This window comes from Mesoplodon densirostris, chromosome 10 (genome assembly GCF_025265405.1).
Source record: "Mesoplodon densirostris isolate mMesDen1 chromosome 10, mMesDen1 primary haplotype, whole genome shotgun sequence".
NCBI classification, from domain to species: Eukaryota; Metazoa; Chordata; class Mammalia; order Artiodactyla; family Ziphiidae; genus Mesoplodon; species Mesoplodon densirostris.
The window spans coordinates 14,306,078-14,320,812 of record NC_082670.1 but is presented as its reverse complement, the minus strand read 5'-3'; the positions used below and the strand labels follow the sequence as shown (position 1 = coordinate 14,320,812).

Here is a 14,735-nt window from a genome sequence, read left to right as displayed (position 1 = left end):
TGGGGGGAGGTTTGTTCTTGAGTTGTAGGAGTTCGTATGTATTTTGGATATCAGCCCTTTATCAAATATATGGTTTGCAAATATTTTCTTCCATTCTACTTATAACTTTATGAGTGCAGGACACCTAAATACCACTCGATAATTCATTGTATGTGGTTAGGGCTTGCAGATCTTGAATATCATTGTAGGTTTATCTAACTGGCTTGTCCTCTTGGGAAGAACTGGATGCTAGTACAGTATCTTTAGAGCTTTCCTTTCAGACTGCCAGACTCCCCAGAGAAGATTCCTCCAGTCTCCTTCCTGAAGGGTATATATACTCCTGATTGCCAGTGTTTTGGGAGCTGTGTCAGGGCAGAAGGCTGCAGCTCTCAATATTCATTGTATCAACCTACTCTGAATCCTTCTGTTTTCAATATGGTATTCTTGCCTTTATGTGTGATGTCCCCTGGTCCAGAGGCCTCTCCAGAGACTAAAGTTCTATTTTTCTGCTGGGTAGAGGGGATTTATTATCCTGTTTGGTGTTGGTGAGGGATTGCTAGGTATCTGCTTCTTAAACAGATCCTCTACCATTCTGCTGTTTTTTTTTTTTTTTCCAGTCACACCTTCATTCTCACTTCCAGAAGTACCTGGAACCTAAACCTTTTGGGTATGTTTAGTGTGAACGGAAAGCCTCTGTGCTTTCCCTTGCTGCTAGTTTAGTACTTGGCTCCAGTTAGCCTTCCAGCTTCAAAATGTTGTTGTGTTGTCTCCTCTCTCCATTTGTTGTAAAATTCCCTTTACTGTTATTTTAACATAATTTTGAAGAAGATAGAGGTAAGTATGTTTGTTGATTCCACGGTCTTAGCGAAAAGTCCACTCTGCCCTTTTTTCCTTGGTCATGGGTGAGTTAGGTACTTGTTTGAGGGTGTCAGGTATATATTGTGTGAGTGGAGAAAATACTTCATTTTCTTTAAGTGACCATAAGAGCTTTAACCCTTTACAGGTTTTTGTATGTAAAGGTCAGAGTCATTACTAGAAGAACCATCATTTTTACCTTAATAAAGTTTTTCTGCTTCATCTATTGCAGGTTCTGTTTTCCAGTTTGGCAGCAGTGCTGCTACAAATTTCAACTTCACAAACAATAATCCATCAGGAGTGTTCACGTTCGGTGCAAATGCCAGCACACCTGCAGCCGCAGCCCAGCCCTCAGGCTCGGGGGGCTTTCAGTTCAGCCAGCCTCCAGCAGCGTTTACTGTGGGGTAAGAGAGCTTTTTGTTTAAATGGAGAATTTAACATAATGAGGGTGTGTGTTTGTGTGTGTGTGTGTGTATAGAATCACCAAGGTGCAGTATAGTTGAGGTGTCTGTCTGTCTGTCTGTCTCGGGTATGAGGTGTAGCAGAAAGTAGTGTCCCCCACCCCATCACCAGTCACATTTAGTGTTATGATTGTGAACTTTCATCTGAGCATCATGTCACATTACAGAGTTTTTGTTTTTCACAGGTCAAATGGGAAAAACTCCTTCTCTTCTTCTGGAACTTCAGTTTCTGGTCGCAAGATAAAGACTGCTGTTAGACGCAGGAAATAAAGGTCTTGATGCTGTTGTAAACACTGTTTTAACAGCAGCTGGTGCCCTACTTTCAGATTCTGGATTGTACTATGTGCTGGGTTATCTGAAGTCAGATCTTTAATTTTGGAATTTTCCTCCTTTTTTCTTTACAGAAGCCCCAACTTCACTTCTCCCACCCCCTTTTAAAAAAATGATAGCTAGACTGGTGACTCATTCTTCAGCAAAAATGTTTTATGATCCAGCAAATTATTCACTGGTTTGACATAGGCTGGCTGAACCCAGGAATCAAGCCCGCTCGAGAGAATGGCTTTGTATACAACCTCTTTGTCTGCATCACCATGTGCGTTGATGTGCGTTTTACGGAACGCACTGAAATTGTAATTATATCTGAGGAATTCTGTATAGATTAGAGGATGTTGAAATGAATGATTTCTATGCTGAGTTTGTGCTGGTGTATGTGTGAAGTGAGTGAGTTGGGTGTATTGTGCACTAAAATTTTCTGATAGAGGAAAAGCCTGATTAAAGAATGGTCCACGCTAAGGACTTGTTAGATCTAGTTCGTTCTCCATTTAATAGTTATATGCTATTTCTATATTGGCATTCTTCTATCACCTGTCTTGCCTTTTTCATTATTTTATTATAAAACTTGTGTAAATACAGTTTTGTTTCTGTACTTTTTTGGCATAACATAAATCTGTGAACTTGAAATTTTAATTTTGTGTTAGAAAGGTTTTTTTGTTGTTTAGTCTTGTCTCAGATTTTATTATGTAAATCCCATTATTCAAAGTTGCCTAAATCCATTTGGAAATCTTAAAAAAAAAAAATTGGGGATTCTTAAAGTGAGTTTATTGGCTTTTCTGATCCAGTTTTTGTTTGGACCAAAAACCAGTATTGTACAAAGTATTAAGCATATATTTTTATATTTACTGAAATGGACTGTGGTGACTTTGGATAATAAGGAAAAGTTTAATATTAAAGCCATGTTTATTACAGTATAATTAACATGTTAAACCATGGGATAAATGCCATCAATAAAAAGTTATGAAATACGTTTTGTTCTAGTGTTAAATCCTAGTGAAGGTATGAGTGTTAGTGGAAGGGAACCTTTATATGAAGGTTAACAATGGTCAGAAGAAAAATTCTGAAGAATACATTGAAGTGATTTGGACAACGCCTAAGTGAAGGGGAAGTGTCTGAAGGTAACTCTGCGTTATGTCTGGTGCTAGGAATTGCACCTACTTTGCATATAAATTGACATACCTTTTTAAAAGTTGAAAATAAACACACGCAGCCATTTCTGTTTGTATCTTCCTTGATAGGTGACTAGACAATGTTTTATTGATAGAGTTCTTGGAGATGGATGCCCAAAATAGCCCACAAAAACTTCAGTGGTCATTTTGTGGAATTTCTTTTGGATTATTTTATCGATTTTTTAAAACTAGATTTCTTTCTTATGGTCCATAAAAGTGCTCTTGGGACAGAGTTTGATAATTGTGTTCTTCAGTTTGTACATATTATTATTCTGTGGCGACTTTTATTTTGCTGAACTTGTGGTTAAATTCAGTACTTTAAAATGTTTAAGAGCTTTTCTGTGTTTCCAGTGACATGGTTTCTCTTACTGAAAATGTCTTAGGCCATCATCAAATGCTGGTTTCGGAGTAGGAATTTTGTATTTATAATTCTCACCTTATTAAATAATATACATTTGACATGAACCTCTTTGGGGGCAGATGATGGTGAATGCTAAAAGAAGTAAACTGGAAACCTGTGGGGTGTTGATGCTGAGAAGTTAATGCCTAACTAAACTGCATGTTCCTTCACTCTTAGCCATTCTTTAGGTCGATATGGATGGGAATATTAGGCTTTCTATTCTGGGAAAGATTTTTCATTAAAAATGTGCTGGAAATATTTCATTTTACTTAGCACTTTTTTTTTTTTTAAAGCAAGTAACTGAAAACCAAACTTAGGGTGGCTTATCTTATAAATGAAATCTCCTGGCCCCCAGAACTGAGATCTCTAGGGCTAGAGTATTTGGGACTTAGGTAGGACTTGTCTCTTCATCTCAACTGCTTTAACTCTCAGGCTGCACACGGCAGCTATAGAAAACATTCGTGGTAGCAGCTCCAGCCTCAAATCAGTCCCTTCTTAAGCCCAGCAGAGGTATCTCTTCGTCAGACTGGTGCAGGCTGAAGACCCACTCCCTGTGGCTGTAATAGCAGCCTTGGGTTCCATGCTCTATACACAAATGAAAGAAGTCAAGCACTGTTTGTGGAAGAAGGGGAAACGTTATGGAAAGAAAACAATAAAAGCCCACTTCTCGTGCTGGATCAATGAGGAATTGTTTTTAACTGAAAATAATCTCTGAAGGTAAGAAAGGCGTATGCAGAAAGATGGAATAATCAGGTATGTTTATATAATTTGATTTACAACAGGGTCCGTTGTTCTCACTGAATGTACATCAACATGCTTGGTGAGGTGGGCCAAATGTATATCCTGGGACGTGCTCACCAGAGACTGATGCATCACCGGGGCCAGGTAGGGCCCAAAATCGTTACGTGAGCACCTGGAAGACTTCTGATGCATGAGGTCCAGGCATGCCACTCTCAAGTGGTAGGTTGACTTTTTTTAGTAATTTACAGTTTGGGGCATTAAGAAAAAGAAGTACAATTCAGACAACTGAAATAAGTCTTTAGCTATTTATTACAAATTTCTCTTGGAATTAGGGTTTTATTACTTGAAATAAATGTTGGACTAATTTTAGCAATTTGTAACCAGGCCATAAACTTCCTGGTTTAGCCTGGGGAAGAACTTATGTTTTTCTTTAATTGTATCAGTATGTCATGTGCTGGGCCTGTTTGGAAACTGACGAATTTGGTACAGTAACATTGAGAAAAATGGGTGTGTTGGGTCTAGCTACACACACCAGCTATATATACCATGTCAGAGCTTTCATTTCCTTGTAATATAGGGCAACTTTTATAAGCTTACCTCCGACATCCACTGTGGTTTCCAGCATGTGTAGTAGCTCGTGGCTGAGGTCCCAACAGCACATTGTCTACAGGATTCAGACCACGCCACAGTTTAACTACATTTGTGTTTATCCTTTATTATCTTTGTGTTTCTCGAGGAACCTGTTGTGTGTCCTTCCTTGTTTTGTTTGTAAAGGGCTGAATAGGGAATGCTTACAAGACCAGACTAGGATCAAATTGCCCAGCTCAGTCTTCTCCTAGCTATGAGACTGACTTCTGGTTCCTCATGTGTAATGTGGGTCCTTAGCATCTTGCAACGCGGTTGGAATGGTTAACAACTTTAAGGAACGGACAGGATTAGTTTAACATTAAAAGCTTAGTCATCTACAGCTAACTTCTGAGTGACTTGCTAAAAGAATATATCTCAAAGTGGATGATTTTTTTTTGATAGACCTCTATTTCTGAAAGCATTCATCTCCTGAAGGCAGAGAATGCTAGAGCAGCTGTATTTGGAAGCAAGAGATTCTGGAGCAAACCTCAAAGAAACAGGCAAAACACAAAAGCATTGGCGACCAGGTATTTATTGAGACAAAGAATACAAATTGGTGGCAAATTATTAAAAATAGAATGTTGAATTTTCATTTATAGGCAGGCCATCAGATACTGTTTGTGGATCAAGCCATACTCTAATGAACTGCAAAGAAATACGCAGACAGCTTGAGATAAGGAACTTTACCCAGGGAAGCACGTATTGCAAAGATTTTGGCCTTTGGTATGGGCTGGGGGTGGGGGTGGGAAATGGCAAGTAACTGAAGTATTTGCCTGATTTTAGGAATACTGCTATTATTTAGGAATATTCTTTAAAAGGAACAACAGCCTGTTTTCATAGGGATAAGTATAGAATAAAAAAAGTTAATACATTCCCATCAAAAAGCCCTTTTATTCCCAAGTAGTTTTTCAACTCCTGTCTTCCTTTTGCTGGAAATATTTATGCCTAAGTGAAACGCCCAAACAAGTCACTTAAGGGAAAAAATCCTTCTTTTAGAGTTAGAACAATTTTTACTGTCATTTGAAACATTAAAGACTTTTATAAACTTAGACAAAGCCCTCAAATAATAATGTTTTTTCAATCCTAACTATTTAGGAGAAACTAGGTGACTGTTTAGGGAGAAAGAAGTAACTTCTGAAGCAGTGCCACACAGGTGCTGGCTTCCTCTCTAGCCACAGACTCCCTAAAAGCACAGCTTGCTTGCCGCCGCTCCCACTCACCTAGCTCAGCCCAGCGTGCATTTAGTATGTCAGACTTTTCTCAAGGTGCAGGAGCCACTCAGGCTGCACATTTCATAACAGAGTTTCTAGGTGACTAAATTAACCGCATGACCTGTGGTTTTATATACAGTATGTTCACTGAAATAGTATTCTCAGCATGACTCCTAATTTCTGTTCCCTTATTATTGTAAAAGTGATGAAGAATATTAATACTATGAAGACAACTTTCTTTTTGCCTTTTTAGGCTGTAGAGCTTCCGTATGAGAATTCTGTCTTGACACAAAATTCAGCATTTCTGTAAATGAAATATAATAAAAAGTATACTGAAAATAGGGAGGCCCCAGCCCCAAGAGAAAAACACGTGGCTCCCCCTTCTTCCCCATTTTGTCATTTTTTCCCCCCAACTTGGGAATCAAAAATCTCCCTAAGTGCTGAATTCATAAACAGACTTGGATTTTGTTGTAAAGGCAAAGTAACACTTTTTACTTGATAGGGCTACATAGTGTAACTTGAATCCTGAGAAATGCATCTACATAGATATTAAAGTATAAAACAAACTGGACTATGTATTTCCTTTTGTTTACTGTATAAAAATAGCCTAAGTGGTGAACCATCGAGGAAATTACACATTAAAGGTGTATTCCAGAGCTACATGTCGGAAGGGTACATTTCAACTCCCAATTCCCAATCGGGCAAAGGGGGTGTATACACTGATCCTAACGTATACACTACTAATTGGTAAGTTTATGTAATATTTCCTAATAATTTCTCCTCTAATTTAAGAAGTTAGTGGATGGTTTTGGTTTGTTTACTGTGAAGGGCCATAACACTTTCTCTTCCCAGAAACAGGTGAACGATCTGTTTAGTATTTTGACACATTTAACTAATAGGCTTTCTGTGATGGATTTACTATAAAGTTATTTTGAAAAACATTGTTTATGAAAACCATAAACCATGGCTCATGGTTTTCATGAAATTATATATCATGGTTTATGAAATTTTACAATAAGAAAAGGCATTAAGGACACTGTTAAGGTTTCTATAAACAAATTGAAAATATTCACATTTTAAATGTCAAAAAAAACCACTTTAAAAACTGATATAGTAATAGCAAATATATTTGCTGTTAAGACCAAAATAAAGCCTAGATTGATCCTGTAAGCACCCTAGTTATGAACTGTTCAACACAGTTTAGTGTTTTGGGGGAAAATAACAGATGCAGAAAATGCCTAAGAAACAGAACTTTTAGTTCAGATATACCTCAGCACAGCTAACTGGGCCATCTAACAAAAGCACATACACACACTTAAAACTCTACAACTGTGCAATCGAAGAATAAATTAAAATGGCAATACACAAAGTGTTACTTAACATTTCCCTCAAAAACATCATCCCTGGCAGGCCCCAAATGAGCTGTTGGCCCACAGAACCAAAGAACTTGGAATAATGTCTGGAAATGCTACTCTTCCTTGTTACAGAGAACAGTGCCTAACGGGAAAACTGGTAAGTATTTCACAGGCTACTAGTATTTAATCATGAAATGCTAAGATTATTTAATTCCTTGATGCTTCAAAAGTTATGGAACAATATAATATAATAAAAGGAAACTAGTATGTGAATATCCTGTATATAAAGAGAAGTTATATTCAGAACACTGAAAAGCACTAATACCTTCTTCATGCTGTGCACATACTGGGAATATTGTTTTACAGTAAATATGCAACAATTTGATAGGACTGCTTTTCCCCACATATTTATGGTTTGATTTAGGGCACTGAAAACACTTGCACATGAGTTTCAATTTAAATTTACAGTGAAAACTTACCCCTCTCCCCCAACCCCATTAAAAGCAATCACTAACTTACCTTTTTCTTAAAAAAAAAAAAAATCAAGGATAAGATAGCAATATGACTTAATACTTTTTCATCATCATGCAAAATCTGCCCACAAATACATGTTTAGGCATTAAGAATAGTTATAAAGTTACATCATTCCTGCAGTAACTGCAGTACAGATTTTAAAATTTCAAGTCAGGGAACTGCTAGGCCGGCCTCACCTTCCCCTCTCTCTTGCAGCTAACTCACCAGCTCCTGGGATGGGCGCTAAGTGGCTCATCAAATGTGTGTCCCCACTCCCTCCCCGCAAAAAGCAAAGACAAAAGTTTCCTCAAGAAGTGTTAACTAAAAGATGAGTGTGTTCACAAAACACAACTGGACATTTTCCATCATTTTGGGATAAACCAAAATAAGTTTTTAAAGTTTCATTTGGAGATTTCAAAGCTGAAAATGCTTTCAGCAAGTTCTAACACCTTAGACCTTAAGTATATACTGTCCGTTGTTGATTATGACACCACTTGCCTTCGGCTCAATCTAAAAACTTTAACACTTGGACTTACTTAACAGGTTTTTCTTCTGGAAAAGTTCTTTCTTTGACATTCAAGTAAAATCAATACTTTCAGCATAGTCACCTGCATCGCACTGGAGCGACTGCTTTAATTTCTAAATCATCAGTTAATGTAACCCAGGGATACTGATGGCCTTGATATATAATTTAGTCTTGTCATTATTCCAGAGAGTATGGAATTCAGGGCTTTTTGGGGCATCATCTGACCCCATTTCTTTTTACCACAATGGTTCCTGCTACAATGTCATAGGCTGTTCGATTATGCTGAAAAAACAGCAGTGTGATGAAAGCAGGGAAAAAAGAAGCAATAGAAAAATTCTTGATCAAAGCTCGTACAGTGGACCTAAAAAATTAAAGCAAAAAAAAAACACCAAAAAACAGATTAAGTCGTATACCAACTACATATAGATTAATTGTATTCTATCAAGTTCAAGATGTATTTAAAACATATTCAAAGTATAATTAACAGTTTTAACCTTTGCCACTTGAAAGTAATTCAGTTATCAAAGTATGATCAAACCACCTGGGCTAGTTCTAAAGACTTCGTAACATAAAAGTTAGACTTTAGAACTTACACATGAAAAGCAATGGTATGTCTTAGAATGTGAGCTAAAAGTTTACAGTATTTTCTAGTATTTTGACAGAAGACTAGAATAACTATTCCCTTTACTTATTTACTTACCCTTTCTATAGTCACTCACTACTTTTAGTACCTCTATGCTTTTAGTGTTTTCACTATCTTCTAAACTGAGTACACTTACGCAGTCCCATTTTCTACCTTCTATGAAGAGCACCAGCATTTCAAATTACTGTATTTGTTTATCAGATCTTTCTTTGTGGGCTTCTGTGATTAAGGAAAGCTTTCAACAGTAGCTCAGAATGGAGAATTGTCCTACTAACATTAGATTTCTGCCTTTCAGTGCACTGAACGGTTATAGGATAACAGCAGCTGAGTGTGGGCTCTGAATCCAGACTGCTTGGTTTCAGATACATTTTCTACCAACTACTAGTTGTATTACACATCTGTAATAAGAGGGTAATAGTACCTATAGTACCTAACTTAAATTAGTTAATACATATGCAATGTTTTTAAAACAGTGGCTGGTTTATGAGGTGCTCAATAAATATTAGCCATTATTGACTCATTAAAAGTAATAGCCAGGGTTATTAGAATCACAAAAATGTAAGGAAATTTTGAAGATGTGAGCAAATTCAAGGCTTTTTCTAGAGTCTCTTGTTTAAACAACCCAACTCTGAATCATCCTGGCAGCAATTCCAGCCAGTTTCCTGTTTTGCTCAACTGATTACCACCTACTCACCTCCACAACTTCCATTATCACTATCTGTACCTTCCCCCAGAGCCAGATGCCAACAGCTAGCCATGAGTACTGGAAGTATTACAAGCTCTATCACTTAGGAGCAGGATGCACGCATGTATAGCTGTCAAAATTCTTATTGCCTATTCAAGATGGGATAATGACAGGTATTACCAAATGGAAGCTTCAAGGCAGAGCAGTAACTAAACTCCAATATCCACAGATCTAGAGAATAATAAAGGTAGGCCTGGAGCACTGACATAGAGAGCAGCCACGCCCAAATCCTCCTCTCATTATTGTGACCTACAGTTCATAAAATGCTTACCTTTGAAGATGTATACTGAAGAGGAGTCTATAATCATTGAAAACATTCAAATTTTGTTTTAAACTTAATAAATTAAGCCTATTATATGCCATGAAGAACCAACATCCTAAAAATACTTTTATCAAATGGTATAACTTATGAAAATAATTTTTAAGTAATCAGTACAATTCATAAGTACATAATACATTAGGCTAAAAAAAAGAACTTACGTTGTAATGCTAACATTTGAGGAAGGAATCACTAAAACCCGACTTGGCGCAATAAGCACCGACGTATCGCATGTCACAACTCGAAGCCCTAGCAGGAACTTCCCTGGGGTGGCTCCACCTGCTCCCCAAATGCAAATTATCTAAAGAAAGAAGGATAATTTTATAATAATTTACTGGCTCAACGATACCAATTTTAAAGGTAAATTTTCCTGCCATATGATTCATGTTTAAAATTTTTCAAGTTGGAAGAATTTCATAGAATACTTAAGGGTTAACCTTTTAATGCATTTCTGCAGGTCTCTAACATCTTCAATACCACAAGATATCTACTGTAATATTTCTCTATGACCCATTATATTTTTTAGCAAGTTGCTTCTATGGAAAGACGCATTTCAAGCTCCACAACCAACTTACAATATATTTTTGGACAACAAGACTGAAATGTATTACAAAGAAACTGAAAAATGTCTCCATTCCAAAAGTTTTAACTTGGAAAGTATTATGTTAAAGGTAATTTAGAAAAAAATAAAGACATTTGACAAATACATGATTAAAAACAAAAATCTCCACTACTTTTTTGTCTTGGGCTGATAATCTAAAATTAGATTGTTAAATATTAATATTTGCTGAAGTCAGTAGCTTACCTCATAGAAACAAACTAATAATCTGTATATAAGCGCCACAACCATCATTTTCTGCAAGTCTTCCATTGATGTGTCTTCATCTATTTCTTCTATTATATAATGCATAGCAAACTTGGAGATATCCCTACAAAAAATAGTTTTCGGTTACAAAGAATTAGTTACCAGAGCAGTTGCATTGATTTTTTTTTTCATTAGTGTAAATCAAAAACTTTAATTGAAATTCTAAACTGATCTTTAGGTTTCCAACTGTCTAGTTTCACAAAATATTCATTAGCTTATTCAACAAATAAGCAGCACTACCCTGAGCAGGCGCTGTACTAGCCCCGGGGATAAAATGGCAAGTGAATTCAACATGGTCTCTGCTTTCACAGAGCTGCTAACCCAGCAGGTAAAGCAGAATAAATAATAATGAAGTGGGAAAAGGGCTATAATAGAGAACCATTGGGTACTTGGAGACACGTACCAGGCACACTTAACTTAGTGGAGGCTTCCCAAAAATGACACTTAAGGTGAGATCTGAAGGATGAGAGAAGTTGGCCAGACTAAGAAGGGAGAAATTTCAGAGAGAGGGACTAACAAGAGAGAGCCTTTAAGCAAGAGTATGATGGAAGCTGTAGGCAGTTCAATGTGGCTCAAATAACTAAGTGAGAGGTGAGTGATTAAGAAATAAGGGTATCTGTTAAAATATATGAGGACATTAATAAGACTTACCCTGATGGCAATGAGAAACTATTGAAGGATTTTAAGGCAGGAGAGTGGCAGAATCAGAATTTATGATCTCTTTGGTTTTCTATCAGAGACTGAATTGAGATAAAACAGGAGACAGTAAACTGAGATACCAGTTAGAAGACTTGTGTTATAATCCAAGCAAATGATGGCAGTGACTGGACTAGGGAGAAGCAATGATGAAAAATGAAATTCTGACAGTGAAAAGGAAATGGTATGGGCTGAAGGTTATTCAAGAGACTGAACAGAGTTAGCTGGTACTTGATTGGATGTGTAGGGCGTAAGGGAGGGAGAGACAGGGAAGAATCATAGTAACATTCAGGCTCCTGGCAGGGGCCCTGAAATTTAATTACCAGGGTCTGAACTTGACTGTCACTTACTGCCTTTGTAAATTCTGGGCTTAACTTTTTGTAAGCCCAAATTTCAATCTCTATAAAATGGAGATATTAACCTCTAATTTACAGTGGTGGCAAGATTAAGAATCCATACAAAGCCTAGCACACGGAAAGTGCTTAGCAAGTGATAACTGCTATTATGATTGTTAATCTGAAAGGAAGATTATTCACATAAATAGCTCACTTTGCAGTTCACTTGGAACTTGCCTGACAATATATGCAACCCCGTTTGGAAATGCCATCTAGCTGATTATTAATAGTTCATCTACCAAAACCTCTTTATGCCTTTGTGTTTAGATACTCCACTCTGAAAACGATTGTAAGAGAAAAATTTGCAACTGGCCTAAGAAAATAGTGAATAAAATCAAACCAGGGTTGGAGGTTCCTTTCACCTACTTTTGATAAGTTAAATTCCCCACATCTTGCAGAATTAAGTGTTTTTCTCCTTTTGTAGTTATTTCTTAAAACCAACAAGAAAGCAAATCCAACAAAGCTCCTATAAAGAAATCATGTACACTGCCACACAGATTATCCATGTAGTCACTTGCAGGCATGAAAAAAAAATTAAAGCAAGATCTCTAGACAGTGGACATTAAAACCCTTCTGCAAGTGGCCTTAACTTACTTTATTCCGCTGAGGTGCATAATGCTTAAGACAATGGTTGCTTTTATAAAGAAGAGAATAAAGAAGTCCACCATCTCTGCCATGAATCTGTGGGCCAAGGATGGAATAACATACTCTCTACCTGTAAATTTAAAAAAAAAAAGAAAAAAGTTAGGAAAACTAATCGTTGTACATAGGCCTTGGAACCCAAGCTAGGTAATGAATGTAAAGTCAAGGTACAACTTGCTGATAAAAAAAATTTTATAACTGCAACAATTACTGGTATTGACTTCAACAGGGCATGTTAATAAAACAGCAACGCTACTTCACTATTTACTGAGCAGTTTAAAGCTTGTTTTCACCCCCTTAACGTTTAGAAATGATTTCACAGATAAATTTCATTATTTCAAGTACTCAATACATTTCACTAGGGATTCAAATGAGACTCCAGGTGATTACAAGCCTATGACACAAAATTAAACTTTTTAAGCAAAATATCAAGTGTAGACGGTACGAAGTAAATCCCTGTGCCCCTCATCTTACCCCTTATTTAGTCTGTCTTGCTTTCTATGTAACAAATCCAGGGATTATCAAGCTGCCATCCTAAATTTTGAATCAAATTCAGGCAACTAGGTCTTGTCCCATATTATCTGTGGCTGGATAAAGTAAACAAAAAGTCTAAATAATACACTAAAAAGTGTAAGTGATTCAGAATATTCTAATTCCCATACAGAAGTAAACATACAACACACAAGATGAAGCCAAGGCCCAAAGGTTCATAATTCCATTTGCATTAATGAAAAGCTTTAATATCCGTCAGTTCCACTGTCCCTAATTCACAAAACAGTTATCATATTAACTATAGATAATATAGTTAATACATCCATGTCTGGATTCTTTCCAGCATCATCAGTCAAAACTTCCCCTTCCCCCAAGCCGGGTTTGCCGTCTGAGAGTGAATTAAGCTTCGGATCTCACTCCACACCGTGGAGACGAAGGCTAAGAGGACGCTTTGAGGAGCAAAGGCTTCTTTGCACGTGGAAACCACCAGACCGGGGAGCCAGGGAACCGATTCGGAGCGCTAGGTCTAAGGGGAGGCGCACGCGGGGCCGCGCTGTACACCCTGCGAGCTGACAGCCGCGCAGAAGCCACGGCGAGCGCGGCAGCGGTGACAGCGGAGAGGGGCCCGGTCGCTCCCCAAGAGCCTCTCACCTGCCTGCCGCCCGGTCTCGCTCGGGGCTCGCGAGGCGGCGACGGGTCCTACCCTCGTCGCGGGGGCTGCCCGGGCCGGCGGCTGCACGTGAGGCGCGCGGGCTCCCGGGCCGGCGACCGGAGCCGAGGCGGTGAGGCCGGCGGAGGCCGGCGGCTCGGGCCCGGCGGCCGCGGCGCTCAAGAAGTAGAAGGGGTTGTAATAGCCCAGCTGCAGGGGCGGCGGCCCGGCGGCCGGGGCAGCGGTGGCGCCGGCGCCCGCGAGGTAGCTAGGCGCAGGCGGCTGGGGGCTGCAGTAGGCGGGGAAGGCGGCCAGGCCGCTGTGCCAGGTGAGGTAGCCGCAGTAGGACTGCCACAGCCACTCGTGCACCTGCCGGGAGTACTCGCGGGCGCTCAGCCGCGCCGGCTTCTCCCGCGACGTCGCCGCCTCGGGCGCCTCGCAGCCTGCCAGCGCCTGCAGGCCCGCGCCGGGGCCGGAGCCCGAGCCGGAGCCCGCCTCCCTGCCATTCTCGGGCTCGCGCGGTGGCTCCGACTCCTCGGCGACGGCCGCGGGGGGAGCGAGGCCCGGGGCTGGGGGCCGGCCCGGAGCCTGGGGTTCGGCCTGCGGCCCGTCCCGGGGCCGTGGGGCGGCGGCGGGAAGGCCTCTTCGGGAAGGAACGGGCTCGTGGTCCCCTCCGCCGTCATCCTGCCCGGGAGGGCGGCCTCGGGCTTTCTCCGGCCCCTCCGCCATCATTCGCCTCAGCAGCACACTCGGCGGTGCTGTCACACTGCGCCGTCTCACTCTCCCACTGGCCCCTCCCCAACGGCCCGGTAGCCACCGCCGCAGCCGCAGGCGTCAACAATTCGCCACCGGAAGCGGAAACCCACCCCCTCGTCGGCGTCGCCGGCGCGGGGCGGAGCAAGGAGGCGGGGCGTGAGAGTGGGCCTTGGTGCTCAGAGCCTTGGGAGGCGGGACTTCCTCGGCCGGGCGTCGTGGGCTTATCGCTTGAGGGGCCCAGACTATCATCACCCGTCCCCCAGACACACACCTCTTGTGGTTTTAATGAAGTTGGAGGCCCGAGGCTTCTCCAGATAATCTCACGGGATGTGGACTCAGGCTGCTCCGGGAGAAATAGCTGAT

The 14,735-nt window shown here is 40.2% G+C and overlaps 2 protein-coding genes across 3 annotated transcripts in view; one reads left to right on the top strand and one right to left on the bottom strand.

Moving 5' to 3' along the window:
• The window catches only part of NUP153 (nucleoporin 153), an 80,685-nt gene extending 78,089 nt beyond the window's left edge, over positions 1-2,596 (top strand). For both annotated transcript variants that reach the window (XM_060111359.1, XM_060111358.1), the window contains exons 21-22: positions 1,067-1,238; positions 1,481-2,596. In XM_060111359.1, the coding sequence (XP_059967342.1) occupies positions 1,067-1,238; positions 1,481-1,565 (257 nt within the window). In that variant the 3' untranslated portion in view covers positions 1,566-2,596. The remainder of the gene's footprint in view (positions 1-1,066; positions 1,239-1,480) is intronic.
• Positions 2,597-5,081: 2,485 nt separating this feature from the next.
• Positions 5,082-14,439, bottom strand: FAM8A1 (family with sequence similarity 8 member A1). The gene is made up of 5 exons (XM_060111360.1): positions 13,619-14,439; positions 12,428-12,548; positions 10,683-10,806; positions 10,039-10,178; positions 5,082-8,531 (listed from the first exon to the last, which is right to left on the bottom strand). The coding sequence occupies exons 1-5, from the start codon at positions 14,346-14,348 to the stop codon at positions 8,387-8,389; spliced, it is 1,260 nt and encodes a 419-aa protein (XP_059967343.1). The 5' UTR covers positions 14,349-14,439; the 3' UTR covers positions 5,082-8,386.
• Between the last annotated feature and the right edge of the window lie 296 nt (positions 14,440-14,735).

Excerpts from the sequence above, each read along its gene's own strand:
- FAM8A1 (XM_060111360.1), bottom strand. The coding sequence starts at position 14,348 with ATGATGGCGGAGGGGCCGGAGAAAGCCCGAGGCCGCCCTCCCGGGCAG. Across the intron at positions 12,549-13,618 it reads CGAGACCGGGCGGCAGGCAG|GTAGAGAGTATGTTATTCCA; the intron begins GTGAGAGGCTCT and ends TTAAATTTACAG. Across the intron at positions 8,532-10,038 it reads TCAAATGTTAGCATTACAAC|GTCCACTGTACGAGCTTTGA; the intron begins GTAAGTTCTTTT and ends TTAATTTTTTAG.